General features: G+C 41.0%; 1 protein-coding gene across 1 annotated transcript in view; it reads left to right on the top strand.

The window, feature by feature from the left end:
• Positions 1–168: 168 nt before the first annotated feature.
• Positions 169–18,266, top strand: part of LOC103465210 (potassium voltage-gated channel subfamily B member 1-like) — a 44,098-nt gene continuing 26,000 nt past the window's right edge. Inside the window, exons 1-2 of the mRNA XM_008409842.2 lie at positions 169–583; positions 1,299–1,954. Of these exons, the coding sequence (XP_008408064.1) occupies positions 1,400–1,954 (555 nt within the window). The 5' untranslated portion in view covers positions 169–583; positions 1,299–1,399. The remainder of the gene's footprint in view (positions 584–1,298; positions 1,955–18,266) is intronic.

Genomic DNA, 18,266 nt, shown 5'->3' with positions numbered 1-18,266 from the left:
TATATATATATTTTTTTTTTTTTATCCCACTTTCCTTACGTAAGTCGTCCCTTCTAAACTCCTTGGAAGCAGAACGCGATGGCAAAAACCAAAATCCACTCCAATTATGTCCAGTAGCGAAGTAACAAAGCGCAATCAGTCGCGACGCTGCGGCGCTGTGAGGGTTAACTTCACGCTGGCTGCGCCGCTGGAGGAGCCTGAGTGAAATCAGCCCCAGCAGCATCCCGTCCACAGTCACAGCCACTCAACGCTGCCAGGAAACTGTTCAGAGGCGAGATTCAGACAGGATCCCCAGCTTCCACTCCGCAGTCTACTTGTTGATTAGCTCCAGAAGTGCTGCGAGAGGCAGACAGGACTTTTCGGCGCTGATTTTTTTTATTTATTTTATTTTATTTATTTTTTTATTGTTATTATTTGTATTGGCATTATGTTTTCCATCGTGTCTGAGCGCGGCTGAGGATGCATCTCTCGGCTCCAGGCAGAGCGACGGAGAGTGTGGCAGGCTTAACAAGTTGTAGCGCACTTACAGACGAAACGATGCTGATTTCGCTTCATGAGGTGAATCGTCGCATAAAGAAGACGCGTAAGTATGATGCTTATTTGTTGACTGCGTTTTCAGATATTTCGTTATTTACTTTGTTTAAGATAGGGGCGTTGGAGCTGATTTTTATTTATTTATTTATTTATTTATTGTTCTTATCGCGCTCATAAAAGTTTATTGTTCCCCTCGCAATGTTTTCAAGGAGCAAAGTACGCTTGGATAAGCGTGGTGGAAAAAAAAAGTGTGATATCTACCCAAGGTCCATCTGGGGCTACTTAGGGGGATAACCCGGCGTGTTATGGGCTCTTAATCAAAGTTGATAATCGGTGTCAGTGTTAGCTCGGCTTAATACGAGAACAGCTCAGCTCTGCATTCACATAACAGCTTCATGATATGACGAGCTTAGAGCGGAACCGGACGCTTTTCCACCCGGACTGACACCTTTCAGCACCTCGGACAGCAGCACCCAACCGGCGGGGGTGGCAGACTGGGGGGGGGGTGTTCAGCAATGGACAGCGATCCCACTCTGAGTCCAGTTTATCATTGGCCCGGCTGTCCACCTCCCGTGTCAGCAAGAAAATCGGCTGTGCCTCTTAAAGCTGATTAAAATATCTATTTGGTTCTCTGATGAGTGGATAAACCACCTGACATTGCTGCTGTAGGACACCGGCGGTGTCCGCTCAGCAGGCGCTGAAAAATTTTACATTTCTTCCTCTTGTTTTTTTTTTTTTTGTGTGTGTGTTTGTTTTTTGTTAAGCACAAGAAACGAAGCGGGGTCCTGATGCGGTCATCTCCAGGATCATGTCTTCTTAATCTTCCGGACTGCGTCTTCCAAGTGTCCAACTGAGCTGAGCGAAGATGATCAAAACCGGCTCCCGGTTGACCACCACGCTGCCTCCGGACACCATAGACATCATCCGGACCAAGACACACTCCCGCCGGGTGAGGCTCAACGTCGGGGGGCTTCTCCACGAAGTCCTCTGGAGGACCCTGGATCGGCTGCCCCGCACACGGCTTGGCAAGCTGCGGGACTGCAACACGCACGAGTCCATCATGGAGATATGTGACGACTACAGCCTGGACAACAACGAGTATTTTTTCGACCGGCACCCTGGCGCCTTCACCTCCATCCTGAACTTCTACCGCACCGGGAAGCTGCACATGATGGAGGAGATGTGCGCCCTCTCCTTCAGCCAGGAGCTGGACTTCTGGGGGATCGACGAGATCTACCTGGAGTCCTGCTGCCAGGCCCGGTATCACCAGAAGAAGGAGCAGATGAACGAGGAGCTGAAGAGGGAGGCCGAGAACATGAGGGAGCGGGAGGGAGAGGAGTTCACCACCACATGCTGCTCCGAGAAGAGGAAGAAGCTCTGGGACCTGTTGGAGAAGCCCAGCTCATCGTTTGCTGCTAAGGTAAACTCACTTCTAGTGTGCAGGCTTTCGTTGCTGTGCCAAAGTATTCAACACCTCTTAATTTCTACGTTGATTTTTTTTTTTTTTTTTTTTTGGATGAGCAACACAAGCGACAGACTCATAAAATGAAGGGGAAATGAGGTGCAGTTTTGTAATTCAGTCAACTCCAACCCCTCTTACTCTGACTCTACTAAATAAAATAAAGTGCAACTAACATACCTCCAGAATCCATCAGTGTAAAAGCAGCTGTTTTGATAAATAGCACGAGTGAATCAAGTTGTCTATGAGTTTAAAGCACAATATTCCAAGTTTTGGACAACTCACCCTCCAATTTCCAGTCCATCATTTGGAAACATAAAGTTTGGCACCACGTCAGATTGTGGTGACGTTTGAGGAGCTGCAGGGATGTAAAGCTCAGATTTGGAGGAAACTATCAACAGGACAACTATTAGTCGCTCTACAGATCTTACCAATACAGAAGACTGAAAGACAAAAAGTCATTTCCAAACATGTAGAAGAAGGTGATCAGATAGATAGATAGATAGATAGATAGATAGATAGATAGATAGATAGATAGATAGATAGATAGATAGATAGATAGATAGATAGATAGATAGATAGANAGATAGATAGATAGATAGATAGATAGATAGATAGATAGATAGATAGATAGATAGATAGATAGATAGATAGATAGATAGATAGATAGATAGATAGAAATACAGCCTTCCCTCTCTTTTCTTTCCTCCTCTTATACGTCTCCTTGATCACAGCATGAGAAACACAGAGGAGTTGATCTTCACAGACGTTTGTTCAATGCAATGACAGCTGAAGGGACAAAACTTTTTCTTTATAGAATTTTTTATTTTTTTTCCAGTCTAAAGTTTTGTTTCTGCAGACAGACATGGGAGTAAAGTAAAGAGTCAGTTGCACCAGTGGGATGCCTTAGATCACGTTCTTGTGTTAGAACGTCCCAGTTAAATCCATCTGTGGATCTATCTATGTTATCAGTTCTAAACTCCTCCTCCGGGTTTTTATTTATGGGTGTCAGAGTAGAGGGGGTGACTACAAATGTACCCCACATTTCCAAGGATTTTATTTGTCAAAAAAAAAAAAAATGAAAACAATGTCACTTCTTTTTCCAGATACACAATTTTGCTCTTTCTTGTGTTGGTAAAACTTTTTTTTTTACCATTTTTAGGTCTTGACTGAATGTTTTTAAATTTAGATGACAAAACAGCAGAGATCTTTAACACCCAGGCCTCTCTTCTGGGCTTCTCTTTGAACTAAGCTGCTGCTTTAAATCTTTTCCTATCAGTAGACGTAATTTAGGGACAAGAAACGGAATGAATATTAAAGCCGTCTGTAAATTAAAAGGCATACATAGTCTACTCACCGGCTGGTATCGAACAGCAGCACTCCAGAGGTTCATTTGTTTCTCTCCCCTGTCCTTAATCGATGACATAAAATTAACTGTATGCGATCTTCAAAGAGCTGCTCCGTCTTGATGTCTTCCTGGAGCACTAATGATTTTTTTTTTGTTTTGTTCTTGGTGGGTTTTTGTTATTTGAAAAACATGACACCCGTCTTTGTTTCCCTTTATTGGTTTCAGTCGCACAATAACCACTCCGCTGCTGCTGCTGGCGTGTAGATAACAGGAGATAATTAATGAATATTTGTTTTCCGGGCCACAGCAAACAGAACAGGAAGGAGTCTTGTCACTTGCTGTTAGAGAACCTTCCTGTGCAAAATATGTATTTTTAGCCCTTCGCATCACACCCACCCACCCACTCCCTTTTCCTCACACTCAGCCCTCTTGGCTTCATTTGCCACCTCTGTCTCATTTCCAGCTCAGTATTCAATCATCCGACTCATTAAGAGGCTCATAACTCACAGTCCAGGAAGAAAAGAACGTCACGTTGCCGGATCAATGAGGGCTGCCATGTTAACAACACGTCTAAATGAAGAAAGCGGTTAAAGATTCAACCTGGTCGTTGTTCCCTGCGCGTGGATCGCTACCTGTTCATTAGCAGCACATTTGTTTGGGGATTAATGACGCCTGAATTAAGGAGTCAAACAGGCCGCATTGAGAAATCAGCGGTGTGTAATTTAATCCCAGCTGCTCTGCGAAGGCAGCGCAGGTTTGTTTGGGGATCGTTAAAGGAAAAATCTGCATCGTTAAAGTATATCTGGATATATTCTGTCCAGATTTCATTCATTTTTAGATTTTCTCTGCATAGACCCCCCTGGGAGACGGGGTCAGTCTGAGAGACGCATTAAAAAGACCTCCTGTGTGGAAAAGGCAAGACGCGTATTTTGAGCTGTGATGGTCAAATCGTTACTCGACAAAGTTTCAAACACCTCTTTGAACAGGAGTAGCTACATAATTAATGTTACTCGTCTATTTAAAGACTCTGATCCATCTCTGACCTTGTGTTGCAGGCCCTGCCAATCATTTTTTCCTTCAACATTCGGCCACGTTGTTTGAAGTCATGCAGCATTTTAGTAAACACTGCAGGGCCTGATCTTTGGCAGCAGAGGAGCAGGAACGTTAGCTTAACAAGCAGACAGGAACTCTAACAGCCCACTATGACCGTGTCCGCATGGATAACGCCGCAATAAACGGGGTCCAGATCATTTCTCTGCTTTTATGGTAAGTTATCACTTTCACTAACTTGGATAAATTCTCATAACGAGCAACACGAACGTCTAAAACAGGATTCGATCTCATTCGTTGAGATGCCAGGAAATGTGCCCTGAGGTTTCTCCAGCTGAATGGAGATTTATGAAGCACAGTGGTCCCCCTCCCCAACCTGTTGCTGTGCACTCCTGAGCCAGTGGCTGAAGGAAGGCCCCTGTCCTTGTTTCCCTGGTTACAGGAAAAATACATTTGGCTGTTTGGGAACATTTCTGGTTGTGGAAAAACATTGATAATCATGGTGTGGAAGCTAAAGGGGCATCGTCACTCTTACGTTGTTTCAGCTGCAAGATACCTGAACAGATAGCGTGATTAATTAACCAGCTAAAATCAACTGGTTATTCTTATGCATAGCAACAACAAATATATGTACATGTTGCTAAGTGCTACTAAATGTAGCACACATCTCCTTCATTGTTCTTTAACATGTTTTATTCTTTTAGAAGCAGTAGAAACATTTGTTCTTTTCTATTTTGAATAGATTTAATTGTTTTATTTATACCGATCTAAATGTTGAGTTAATACTACAATTTTATAAAAACTATAATATATTCACTCAAAAGGGTCAAACGTTGAACAATACACTGGATGGATAGCTTGCTAAATGCATTATAAGCATTTCTAAGTTATGCTTACAATGCATTTCTACAAGTATTTATATCTGGAATTGCCAGCACGGCAACACGATCTGCAACATTGTCCTCCTTATGGATCAGACTAGCAATTGTGAAAACAACAATCCAATCTATTGAGCTGAATTGATGAGTTTAAGAGGGAATATCAGCTCTAAAAATAAAAACAGTGCAATTATGACGAAACTTCCGCTTCATTTTGCATTTATGCTGAATTTTTGGAAGAATTTATTCTCTTCTGTAAGCTAAATTGCAGCCTGATTAAGTGCCTGTTGGTTTACCACATTCATTAGTCTGCATTTTACCATCGGCTCATTTCTGCTCTCTGCCATTAGGTATAATTATTTTACACACTTGAACTATGCTGGAAATATTCCATGATGTTTTTCTGCAAATTTGATTTCCCCTTTGATAACATGATGGAGTTATATAGTGATGGGAATCAAGAATGGCCTGAAGTGTATAAAAACAAACGAAGAGTAAAGGTTTTGGATTGATTGTATTCTTTGGTCAATTAAAAAAAAAAAAAAAAGTTTTCAGTAGTTTAGAGCATGAAAGATGGTGTCTTCACCTGATGATCCAAAATGCTTTTTTAGTTCATTCATTCATCACAGAACCTGTGAATCTAGGATTTTAAACCAGTTTTATAAACTTTAATCATTTTTTACAAGCTTCAAAAAAAGAAACCTGCTGTTTTTTTCCTCCAATATTTTATTCTTTAGTGTGAGACAGTGAAAAATGTCACATTAAGACAGAGTTTGCTCGTCACACTTTGTTGAAAAATTGTCTCCTTGAAATTGTTTCTTCCCAAACACAGATTGCGTCTCATTTATATTTCAGTGGCGCTAAATTTTTGATTGTGCCACAATAACGCTCGACTCCAACCTAAAGGAAAGGAGCGTAAATGAAACATCTACAAACCCTGATTTCCTTGTGAGGCTCTTAGGCTGCAGTCCAAGGCGGAGGCTCTGTCTTCCACAGCAAAGGAGCGATGAAGAGCAAAGTCTGGGAGAGTAACACCAACTTAGTTCTACAAGAGGAGAAATTACAGCCAGCCTGCTCATCAAAACAGATAAAGTGCTAACGAGCAAAACCTGAGTATTTTTATGCTTTCACTTTTTTTATGCATGAGTCAGCAGCACTAACTGGTGTGAGATTTTTAATGAAACAAATCGTAAAAAAACCCAGAGTTTTCTTCAGCGGTGGCTTTCTGCCCGACTCCAAATTTTAACTCAAAAAACTTTAAAACGAGCTAAAACATGACCAAAAAATTTTACTCTGGAAAAAGTAAGACATTTCATCTCATTCGTGCTAGATTGTTTTAACCCTTTCATGCATAGTGGTCACTACAGTGGACAGCTATCTAAAAGCCATTTTATTGTACTTCTTGTGAATTTTTCTGTTATAAATGCACACAGACCACTGAAGTGGACACTAATGCATCATAAAGTACACTATCAACTGCTGGCCATCAGCTGCAAATGCAAGAAGTCATGTTTGCTCAATCCAATATGGCCGACAGACAAAAAAGCACGCCGACCAACCAACCAGGTTCCTCCTTCTACTGTAGACGACTCTTGGCAGGTGAAAAAAAATATTGTGACATCAGATAACTCCTAAAGAACAATACTACTGATGTATTTTTCAAATAACAACTTTGTAGTTGGAGAAAATTACAATTGATCACCTACAAAAAAAATAAATAAATAAAATCCTGCCTTATACCTTTTTTTATGCCTTAAGAAAATCAAATAAAAAACGGAAAGAAATTCTGACACAAAGGATCATAATTCATACATGAAAGGGTTAAAAACACTCTTTATTGTGTCTTTCATGTAATGTAAAGTCCACCTAAATGCTTGCAATACCAGCCTACATTGAATATTAGTCATGAATTTGGCTTTAAGCCCTGCTGTTAGTGAACAGAGCAGCTCTGCTGGCATGTACAAACTCCGCTTCTCTGGCCGAGGCTGTGTGAGCTAATTGCACAGAAACTCCTCGTCCCAGTGAGACACAGGCAGCCATGACCAGAGGGCACTTAGCTGCACTTCTTACCACACATCAAATATTTCCGATTGACTTCACTGTAAGCACTTTGCCTTGTTGTTTGTGGAGTCCGGGATGACTGTGGGCGCCCAGGCTGTGGCTCAGAGCGGCGTTGGGATGCAACAGTCCAGTGATTTCTCTTGAGTCTTTAGCGTTCGAGCTCTCTGCCCTGATGAACGACTCGCTATAGCGGAAATTAAGAAAATCTGTTTGGGGACACATCGAATGCAGAGTTATCAGGCTTTCTGGAGGGACTTTCTGAAGCTGTGCAGTCAGTTGTGTTAGTGAGTGACTTAAAAGGCGGGAGAGTTCAGAGGTGAAACAGTAGCTGGTCACTCCGAGTGCCAGAGCTCATCATTTCTTCCGTTTCTCTTCACCTTCCTCTCGCTCCCTCTGTTCGCTCTAACAATCATGCTCGGAATTACAGAGGGCGTATTACGTTGTTTTCGCGATTTGTTGCCGGGTAACGGGCATCTCCTTCGCCGCGCTTAGGTAAGCTTTGAATAGCCATAAATTTAGGGCACGCAGTTTCCCAGCTGCCAGACTGATTACAGAGCCATATATCGCCATGTGGGCCAGCGTCGAGTCACAAGGAGAGCCGGGCTCATTGACAGAGAGATTAAGGAGTCTCTATCGTTGTTTTCCCTCATCATCATCTCCGCATGGTTCACATTTCTTCTGCTGGGTCGCCTCTTCCCAGAATTCACATGCACAGGAATTATTGTGGAAAGTCTAAATACATGTTGAATAAATCAGCTTTATTAATCTTGATGACATCTTAAGGCTCGGATGAGTTCCTAGCAAGTTTGTGTTTCCCAGCTTTCTCAGCTCTCTAATATGAAACTGCAGCCATTACACATTTCTAATGAAGCTTTCTAAACGTGGGGTGGAATTAGCATTATTGATTTAACACGGCGCTTCGATCAGCTTTCGGAAACCAAAGCACAGAAGCAGCATCCCATCAGAGCCGAGTGGCAGCTAATCTGAGGAGAAGACCTGTCCATCTGTGAGCAGCGGAGATGAAGATTAAATTGTTTGCGTTGAGCGTCTGCGTAGCTTTCCGAGAACCTCGAGGTCTTTAAGTGTCTGGCAAAAGTATGTATACTTTTAGGACTCTCCCCACATTATGTCGCGTTGTTTCGACGCCACAGTGTAGACTGATTGGAGAGCACTTGCAGAGATCAACTTTCAAATTTCGCCTCAGATTCTCAATTACATTTACATCGGGGCTAACAGATGCATATGCTTTGACGTCAATAATTTAACTGTGTTTAGGCTCTTTAAAAACCGTGAAAAGATGAAGCAATGCGAAGACTTTTCGGCTGCAGCTGCTAAAAGCTGCATTTTGGCTGAAACTCGTTCAGGAAACGTCAGACTAAGTTGAGAATAGATGTCATGATGGTCAGTAAGTGGAGCACAGCTTCCTACTCCTGTGGCGTATAAATCACTTTCTTTGTTGATGGAAGTGTTGCGTTACCAATGTGGACAATTTGCCTCGAAGCATCTGTGTTCAATCTGTAGGCCTGTTTCATGTTTGAATGATTGCATCTCTGCACAAACGACCCAACGCCCAGCCTGGCTGTACGTTATTTCATTTACCTGCATGTGGCACTGGGTTTGGCTCATATATTCATAGCTCACATCAGACTGATGCCCATACTAAACAATGAAAACGACATCAAGGGCAAAGAAATATGTTTCAAATACATGAACATGTAGAGCACTGCATGAAAGCAAAGGTTGCTTTATCTGGAGATCTAATATTGGACACGGCAGAACTGCAGCTGCTCTGAATACAATAAGATTTTGCACGCTCTCTTTCATCACTTTCATACTTAGTTTACACTAATTATTATTTTTTTAGTATCCTAAATTATTGGACCATCCAACTATATGAATTCAAAAGTGTATAAGTGATTTGCCGCCTTCACTCGATCACATCAGCACCGGCGACAGCAGCAACATCCTCGTCTCTTAGGCCTAACAACTCCGGAGCATAATACAAGCTTTGTGCTAAAAACAGAAATCATTGAACATGGCAGGGCCTTAAGTAGCTGAAAAGATAAATGTTTCTCTGAAGAGACTTTAGAAAGGAGAGAGTGAATAAAATGTGTGTTCATCAGACGAGCAGAAAGCTGCTGTTTGTTGAGCGTGAGTGAAAAAGCACGTCTTTTTTCTCTCAAAACTTTAAACGTTTAACAACTTGGCTCCAAATCCTTTTACAGTAACCGTTTATGTCGAACATGTCGTTGTGTCAGGGGGTGAGAACGGTAAATTGGAAATACTTTTTGTAGCAAAATCGTAGGTTTATTGAAAACCCTGTCAGTGTTGGTTCGTTTTCTTCTGTAAAAGATTGGAGCATAGAGAGGGGTGACCTTTGACCTCTTTCTTCTTTGTTTGCTTCCCTTCAATTTATTAAGCATGTTTTCTGTAGGATTTGGCTCTAGGGACAGGGACGGCTGTGAAAGAAAGATAATTTTAGGTTTGGCAAAAATGTTGAATTGATTCATTCAGTGTTTTAGATCATCAACCTTCTGAAAGACCCGACGACAACACAACGTTTGGTTTGGAGGTAGAGGAAACCGGATTTTTATTTAAAATGACTTTTGTCACTTTCAATAAATTTGGATGAGTCAGAAACCCTCAGCATCATAGGTCCTCAACCATACTTTATTACCAGGCATGAGGTGTTTTCACACATTCATCCTTTGTTTCGAATTAGTCCCACCTGAAGCGTTTGTTGCTCTAAAACTTACCTGACCACATCACACTCTTCCAGGTAAAGCTTAAGTTGTTTATCTCCAGATATTTCATAAATAATAAATGTTTCTTCTCTACCGTCACGACTCAGCCATCATTTGACATGTAAATGGAATCAGATGGACGTTGACGAGCCTTAAATCTTTGCTAAGTTTAAACTTTTTGTCCAGCCTTTTCTTGCAACAACTCCACTTGTTTAACTTTTTGCTAACAACTCCACACTGACTCCACACATGGTCAACTCTCCTTGCAGCCACTTCCTCATTCATGATGATCAACGAACATCTGTGTTCCCTGAAAGGCAAATTCTCCTGTCTTTCCCATTTTGAACAGCGAAATGGGCCTCCATGCCACGCCGTCTTTACATTTCACTCTCTAGATTTCAGCTTATGCTTTGCAAACAGTGAATCTTGTAATCATAAAGAGATTTAGACTTAATGCTGTAACTGGTGCAACATCGGCTACGAGGCTGAAAGCAATAATAATTATAATCCGTTGCTTTATCCTACAGAGAGACGTGATGAGATTTATCAGCTCATATTTAATATAAGGCGGGCTGAACTTTGAATTAATTTTAGTCACAGACACAGACTCAAATTAACACCGACGCACATTTTACACTAACTAATCAAACATGTGCTTTATGAGTTTGGACTGCAAGAGGGAGAAGGAAAGTGCAAGCAGTGAACCGCAAATGGGAAGTTCTAGATGAACGTCATACTGTTTGGTCAAATCACAGAATACTTTACATAAAGTACAGAAAAATACAACAAAGTCTTGCAAGATTATTTTTGTTTTACTTTCCTGGTACGCTCACCTGCTTACAGTTTGAAATAAGAGTAGTTTATAACAGAGTTATAAAGCCAGGATGTCTCTGTCTGTTCCAGATTGGCTCATATAGTTTCTTGGAAAAAAAAAAAAAAAAGAAGTAGGTGACTGATGCCTTCTGAGACTTTTCGCTGCCAGTTTCCACAGAGAGAGGTGATCTAGCACGCTACATTAGCTTATCACACAAGCCAGCTGAGGCGACGCGCTGAGTGCACATCCCCACCACACAGTGTCTCCTTTTTGACAGATCTATAAAATCCATGCCTCGCTTTTCAGCAACGTTTCTTATCTGTCCCTCTCCGTCGCTCACCGACGCAGTGAGGAATGCAGCGCTGCCACCTGACACTGACATTAAGGAGGTGAGAGGTCAATAGTAAGAGGACAGAGACACAACTACTTTGCTGCATTGCTTCATTCATTATTGAGACGGGCTTGTCAGCGAAAGAACATCCACTCAAGAAGACGCAGAGCGGCTCGGGGCTTCGTGGTCATCACCAGAGGAACACAGAACTTCCCGAGAGGTCGACATCAGAAACCAAAAAAAACGCAGCGCGCTTCCTCTTGAGCCTCTTTTCAGAGTGCGACGCTTTTCGCCGCTCACCAAGCAGGCGGTGATTGAAAAGGTCGGCTCCCAGCTGCATGGCTGAATAATGGATTGGAACGTTGTTGACAGGGAGGATACTTGCTGGATGCAGTCCATCTCCAAGCCCTCACAGTCGTGTCTACATGACACAAGTGCTGCCAGGGCTGTACTCTCCTTGTCAAGCCCTGGCAGCACCAGAATGGAGGAAAAAGTTACCTCCTGCAAACCTAAGCAAACGCTCTCATGGAAGAAAAAAAAAAAACACAACACAATGACACCATGCACAAGAAAGCTCAGATATTTAGGTCTAAAGTTTAATTACTTTGAAATGGCACTTTATTTTTTCAATAGCTTGTTGGATTTTAATTTTTTTTTATGCTTAGTAAGCTTTACCTTTTCCTCTCAATGTCACATTGCTTTCTAGTTGAACCTGATAGTTTGAGTTTCCAAGAATCAAATAAGAAAAATCTACTAAAATTCAAGGATTTCTGTACAGGTGAAAGGTGCTCATATATTTGCAGCAGTAAAATATATGAAAAAGTTTATTCTGACTAGATTTTTATTCGGTGTAGGAGAGCTGCATGGTGGTGCAGTTGATAGCAAGAAGGTGTTGGGTTTGAATCCCACCTTGGGCTTTTCTCATTTTCTCGCCGTGCATCCAGGAGGATAAGCAGGTAGAGACGACGGATGGATGTAAGATCATTACTGACCATCAAACCTGCAGCAGATAAGCTACAGATAAGTTAGAATACTTTGTTCATTTAGTCATTCCTGAAGAATCAGCCTTTTTTATTCTGTGTCACTGCAGGAAAAAAAGTGATGTGATGATAATACAACTGAGGAAGTTCAGAGCCGTGACTCTTTGTTCCGCTTCACTGATTTTCCTTAACATTATCCTTCCGTCTCCTCTCGAGTCATCGCTTCTCATGCATGCGATCCTCTTTTTTCTTTGACGTGGTTGAGAGGGAAATTGTGTCTGGAGGTGGTTGAGTTTAAATTTTCTTCCAATCTCTAAACAGAAAGCTGCTTTCCAGCACCCGTCCACAGTTTGCTCACGGGGGAGAATTGAGAATAAACAGAAAAACACAGCAATTGCCATGCTACTGTAATGGTTCGCTAATGAGCAGAGAGCAGAAATGGCTGCCTCCACGCTTCATCGTATGGAAGAAAGGGCAGGTCATATGATATCCAGACAAAGATGAGGTTCAGCAAGCACATTCAAATGAGTTTCTTCCCTCTCCATTAGCTTATCACCATGCACTTCGCTCATTACAGGATGTGCCTTGTTAAAAAGAACGACGTCTAACGTGCTCATGTCAGACTCGTATGAATATTTGTGCAGTGAGGCACACCACTTACATTTAACCCTTTGCTTTCAAGCACTCTCTGCTGTCCTGCTCACCTTATCTGGTGAACCGGATTTTGTGATTTAGTCAAAATTACGTCTGAGTTTAGAGCTTTTTTGAAAATAACGAGACCGTACTGACCGTCCAAACAGCTGTTGTGTAATTTTACTCACCATTTTACTGATCCATCTTCATTCAGGAAACGGTTGAACTTGAATTTCTATAGGGGAAACAAAGGAGATATTAGATGCAAGAAATCACACAAAAAATAAATAAAAACATGACTAAATGCGAAGTTTGACAGTGGATAACCAGCTCTGGAAAAAAATTAAGAGACCACTCAAAATGATGAGTTTCTCTGATTTTACTTTTTATAGTAAAATCAACATTGTTATTTTATTCTATGAATTACTGACATGTCTCTGAAATTCCAAGCAAATATTTAATATTTATTTGCGGAAAATGGGAAATGGTCAAAATAGTAAAAAGATGCAGAGCTTTCTGACCTCAAATAATGCAAAGAAAACAAGTTTGTATTCATTTAGAAACAACAACACTAATGTTTTAACTCAGGGAGAGTTCAGATTTGGTGGAAAAACCAGGAGGTTTTCAATGTGGTTCAGTGCAGTGAGCTCTTTAATTATTATTATTTTTATTTACAAGAACTGTTTACAGAGATCAAAACAGCAGCACATTTCTTTGAATTAAAATGTGGTTATTTGTTGAACAGTAGTTACTTGTAACTTCGTACAGAACCCAACACCTTACAGATCGAAACAAAAGGTTCAATTAGCAAAAGCAGACCTCTTGGTTTCTCTGTGCAGGTCGTCACCTCTGCCTTGCTCAACAGGCAAAATTAAGGAAAGTGTTGGGTTACAGAGCCGGTGTAGATCTTATCACCTTACGTCATTTTAGACAGGTGCCTGTGACACACTAAGGCGCAAAAAGCACAGTAAACAGAGCTTCATTTTCATTGTGCTATCACACTAATTGCTTTGCAGAGTCACTCAGTAGATTCTTGTCTCCAGCAAACAGAAGGAGAACGAAGCGCAAACATTCATTTTCCAACTCATTCTCTGAGGATCCGCTAATGCATCAGCCTCAAAAACTTCAGAACCGTCTGAGTGATCAGTCTGAAATGAACGATCATGCATTTTAGATCCTCTCTAGTGTGTGAGCTCGTCACACCGCACAGTGTGTTGTCAGTGATTGTAAAGCAAAGTCTGAGTCTGTGAGAGTTGTGGGGATAATTCGGCTCTTTAGTCTGGTCGAATGGAGTGGGAGCGAGGTGAGTGGTTCTCCCAGCGGTCCCACCTCTAATGATGACTTCAGTGTCGCTTTAGCCGATTTACTCACCTCACTGCTTACCTGGGTGGACTTCAAAGTAGCAGCTGCAGCATGAAGAAAAAGACGAAAACAGTCAGGAGGAGGTCAATTCGATCCCTGGATCGATGCATCCTCCCACCGCCTCCAGTTTGTTTGGGAAAAGAATACTTCATTTAAACTCGGCCGGTCGATAGACACGGACTGTCTTTGTGTGAGGAACAGGAGAAGCTGTGGACGTTTGCACAGAAATCAGTGGCAGGGCTGTTTCAGCAGAGAAGGCCTGCTATTTGCATACTGACATTTAGACGGACAATGCAGAGGAGAAGCAGCTGTTGATATTATCCAGGGTGTTGCTCAAGCTAATGAGGTACAGCATGCATGGAGTGATGTAACCACCTCAGTGTGACATCCAGCACAACCCCAGCGTATTCCCTTCCTTTGCACAGTAATGGCGCTCCACTCCCAAGTGACTTCCATAAATAAATACGCTGTGATAAATGTGCACACACACACATGCACACGCGTGCACCTAATCTGCTCGTCTTGTCTATCTCTTTCTTTTTCCAGTATGTCATCTTTCCACACACACACACACACACAGATAAATGCTTAAATAGACACACAGATGTTGTCATTCGGGTGATTGCTTGTGACAGATTGGAACCTTTTCAGTGGACTATATCAACCTGTAAGGCATTCATCTAATTTCTTATTAGCAGACTGTCGGGTTCGTGCGTGTGTTTTGTTTCTAAATCAGTAGAAGGTGCAGTCGAGGTTCTCTGTCAGGCGGAGGGGGAGACATAGATGGAGTGGGAGAGGGCGAAAGAGAAAGACGGATCCAGTGTTAGATAGACTGCCACTCAAATGATTGGTGTGATAGCACGGGGTGTGTAGAGGACGGAAAGTGGCACTCTGTTCGCCACAATGGAGACGGATGCTCAGTTAGAAACACACTGCACCTGTTCGCTGAATGCAACCAGAGAAAGACACAAGAAATGTCTTGGGATTTTTTTATTATTAGTTTGAATTTTTCAACACACAAAAAAATTGTTTTAACAGTTAACAGATAAAGAGAATGCATGCCGTCCTTAAATTCCTCACTCACTCCGGGTTTATTTTGTTTTCTATCGTTCCCCAAAATTTGGGTCAGGGTTGGAGATTTTCTGAGGATGAGAGACATGAATCAGTGGGGTGAGCTTATATTTTATTTTCAAAGAGCAACAGCCAAGCAGGTATAAACAATTCATAAAGAGTCCAGGTTGATTTTGGTTTGAGTATATTTTGTGGTTGGGTGTTCAAACTCCATTGGTGCTCGATATGAAAGTAATATTGATGGTAGACACTTGAGTTTTCACAAGAAAATGAGAAAGTGTATTATCTTAGTTTTATTCCAGTGATGTCTAGGCCATTGATACTCTGTCTCTTTAAATATACAGGTGATTATTTGTGGCATTGTGGCTTCTGTAATCAGTATGTTAGTTTAGTTTCATCTGCATGTTGGTGGCTCTTAAGCATCTTTTGCCTTGAGGCATTTTTTAAACAAAAATAAAATCTCACTGCAGTACTAAAAAGCTGGAATTGAGACGATGCTATGAACCTACGGAGGCACCCACTGATCTGTAAGGTAAGAATTAAATAAGATAGCAAGAAAAAAAAACCATTAAAAAAAAAATTCTACTAGGTTAATGTTAAATTTAGGCTTCAGCAAGGTTAAGTGTTAGCAAAACACACGATAGGTGAGAAAGAAATGTTTTTCTGGGTCAGCATAAGTTTTTTTTTTTTTTTTTTTTTTTTTGTTCTATTTAAAACGCAACAGAAAGATAAAGTTGCTTGTCTGGAAGTGTGTTTGCTGCCATTCAAGTGCGTATTTTGTCCTGCAGCTCTTAAGGTTTAGCTGTCATTCAGGGAGGCAAACAGGAAGACATGTGCTGCAGCAACAGCGGCAGCGACACCGTCTGTCACACAGCAGTGATGAGAGAGAAAAAGTGCATTTAAAATATGTACAATTCACATAATTATTTCATACTTTGATGACTGAATAAAAAAGTGTTCATTTGCTGTAATTACATTTCAAAAGTAGCATTAAAGCCGAGCAGTATGACTCTCAGAGGAACCTCGGTGCAACATGACTGTTTATCAATGTGACATGAGAGCAAAAATAAAAAAGTCTTTTGCTTCTTTTCCTGAAGCTCCAAAGAGTCCTTGTGCCTCTTCAGCTCAATGACGAGTGACATGCAGGCGTGTCACATGGAAAGCATCCACTAGAGATCCCTTCAGCCACCTGAATTTAAATCCTCCAAATGTAATTGAAACAAGGAACCAATGAACCTGAGAATAGGTGCAAGAGTAACAGTAGGTTTCAGCCACTATCTCAGTAATATCAAGTGCCAGGAGTCTGTGTTTTATTCAGCCTGCTGCCAGACTATGAGTTTGCCTGCTGCTCTAATTTTTCTTGCTCTTTCGTGTTTCTACCAGACACTAGTCAGAGGGACGCCACCTTTCCTCGATGTGCTGTGAAATGTGGGTCAAAGAGACATTCGGGCTGCACATCGGTCTGAAGTGGGCTGATAAGACCCCCACTATGCAATATCTTTTTAATGAACAGATGCAATATCGATAGTGCAATATTACCACTAATGGCAATAAAACACACCAAAAAAGAGCAAAGATTGAGAGCATGCCTGCTATTTCTGTTCTAAACAAATATAGTTAATTTTAATTTTTGTTTGCCATTTTCTCTAAAACTTTCATCCCTTTTCGCACTTGACTGAAGTTTAACATTCGTCAAACGTTTTGTCAAAAAAAACAGCTTTACAAAGGGCTCGTTTTTAAAATGTTATTTATTTTATGAAGAGAGTGTTAAGAAAATTCTGTGATTTGACTCTTTTTTTTATTGAAACTGAAAATGCAAATAGCAAAAAAAAAAAAAACTCATCTTGCTGTTTCTTTTGATTCAAAGTCACAACGAGTAAGACGTTCAGTGGTAGCAGCTAGTGCTCTGTGAACTGATGTCTGTGAATTAAATTTAATGCATGAATGGCTCGAGTTGTTAATAAAACAACTCCATTGTTGTTTTATTACTGAAACACCAACTGGTGCAGACAGTTGGTGTTTCAGTGGCTCAGACTGAAAGTGATTGGGAAGTCTTATTATCCCATTACGCTGAAACTGGCATAGGATCATAAAAATATATTAACCTGGCAATACAATATTGGTTAATTGGTTAATGTACAAAAGTCCACCTACAAAACACTTATGGTTAATTAGTTATAATTGCTTCACAGCAAGAAGGTTGATTGCAGAATTGGGTTTTCTCGTGTTCACGGTCTTAGATCCTGAATATTGTGATGTGTTCACCTGCGGAAATGATCAATGCTGCAATAATATCCATAGTTCTTGACCTGCTCCACATGCTATCACACTGACTAACACAAAGTATAATTGAAAGGTGGAAGAAAGTTAGACTTTTTCCTTTTTCATATTCTATATTTTACAAATAAAAATCTTTAAAATGTTGCATACATTTGTTTGCCACCCGTATTTTGATATTCTGGTGAAATGCATTGCCTCAATTAATTACTCTACCAGTGTGTACATTTATGTCAGTGTTTTAAATAGAGCTGTTCAGTGAAGGCCTCAGATTTATATTAGAAAACATCAGAAACAGTGAGATTGAACTCTCTTCACATTGTTCTCAACACATTTTCCCTAAGTTAAAACATGGTGGTGGCAGTCCAGTGCTGTGGGAATGCTCTTCCTTAACAAGGACAGGGAAACTGTCAGAGGTGATTGGGAAGTGGGGGAAGCAAACTAAACAAAGTCCTGTTCACCGTAAACATTACATTGATAGAGCAACAACAGAATCGATAGACGCATTAGAACGGCCCAGTCAAAGCCCAGACCTGAATCCAACAGAGCAACTAAGGAAAAAACTTGAAAACTAAATTTATTCACTGGACTGGTCATAAATGAGATATCTGTGGATATAAACAAACTCTCAACAATGTATAAAATTCCTCTGTTTTTATTTGTATTTTTTTGGGATTCAAGCTTTATTCTGTCAGGTGATGCTTCAAATTTGGGTATTTTGGCA

Source organism: Poecilia reticulata, linkage group LG5 (genome assembly GCF_000633615.1).
Source record: "Poecilia reticulata strain Guanapo linkage group LG5, Guppy_female_1.0+MT, whole genome shotgun sequence".
NCBI classification, from domain to species: domain Eukaryota; kingdom Metazoa; phylum Chordata; class Actinopteri; order Cyprinodontiformes; family Poeciliidae; genus Poecilia; species Poecilia reticulata.
This window is presented reverse-complemented; position numbering and strand designations above follow the sequence as displayed.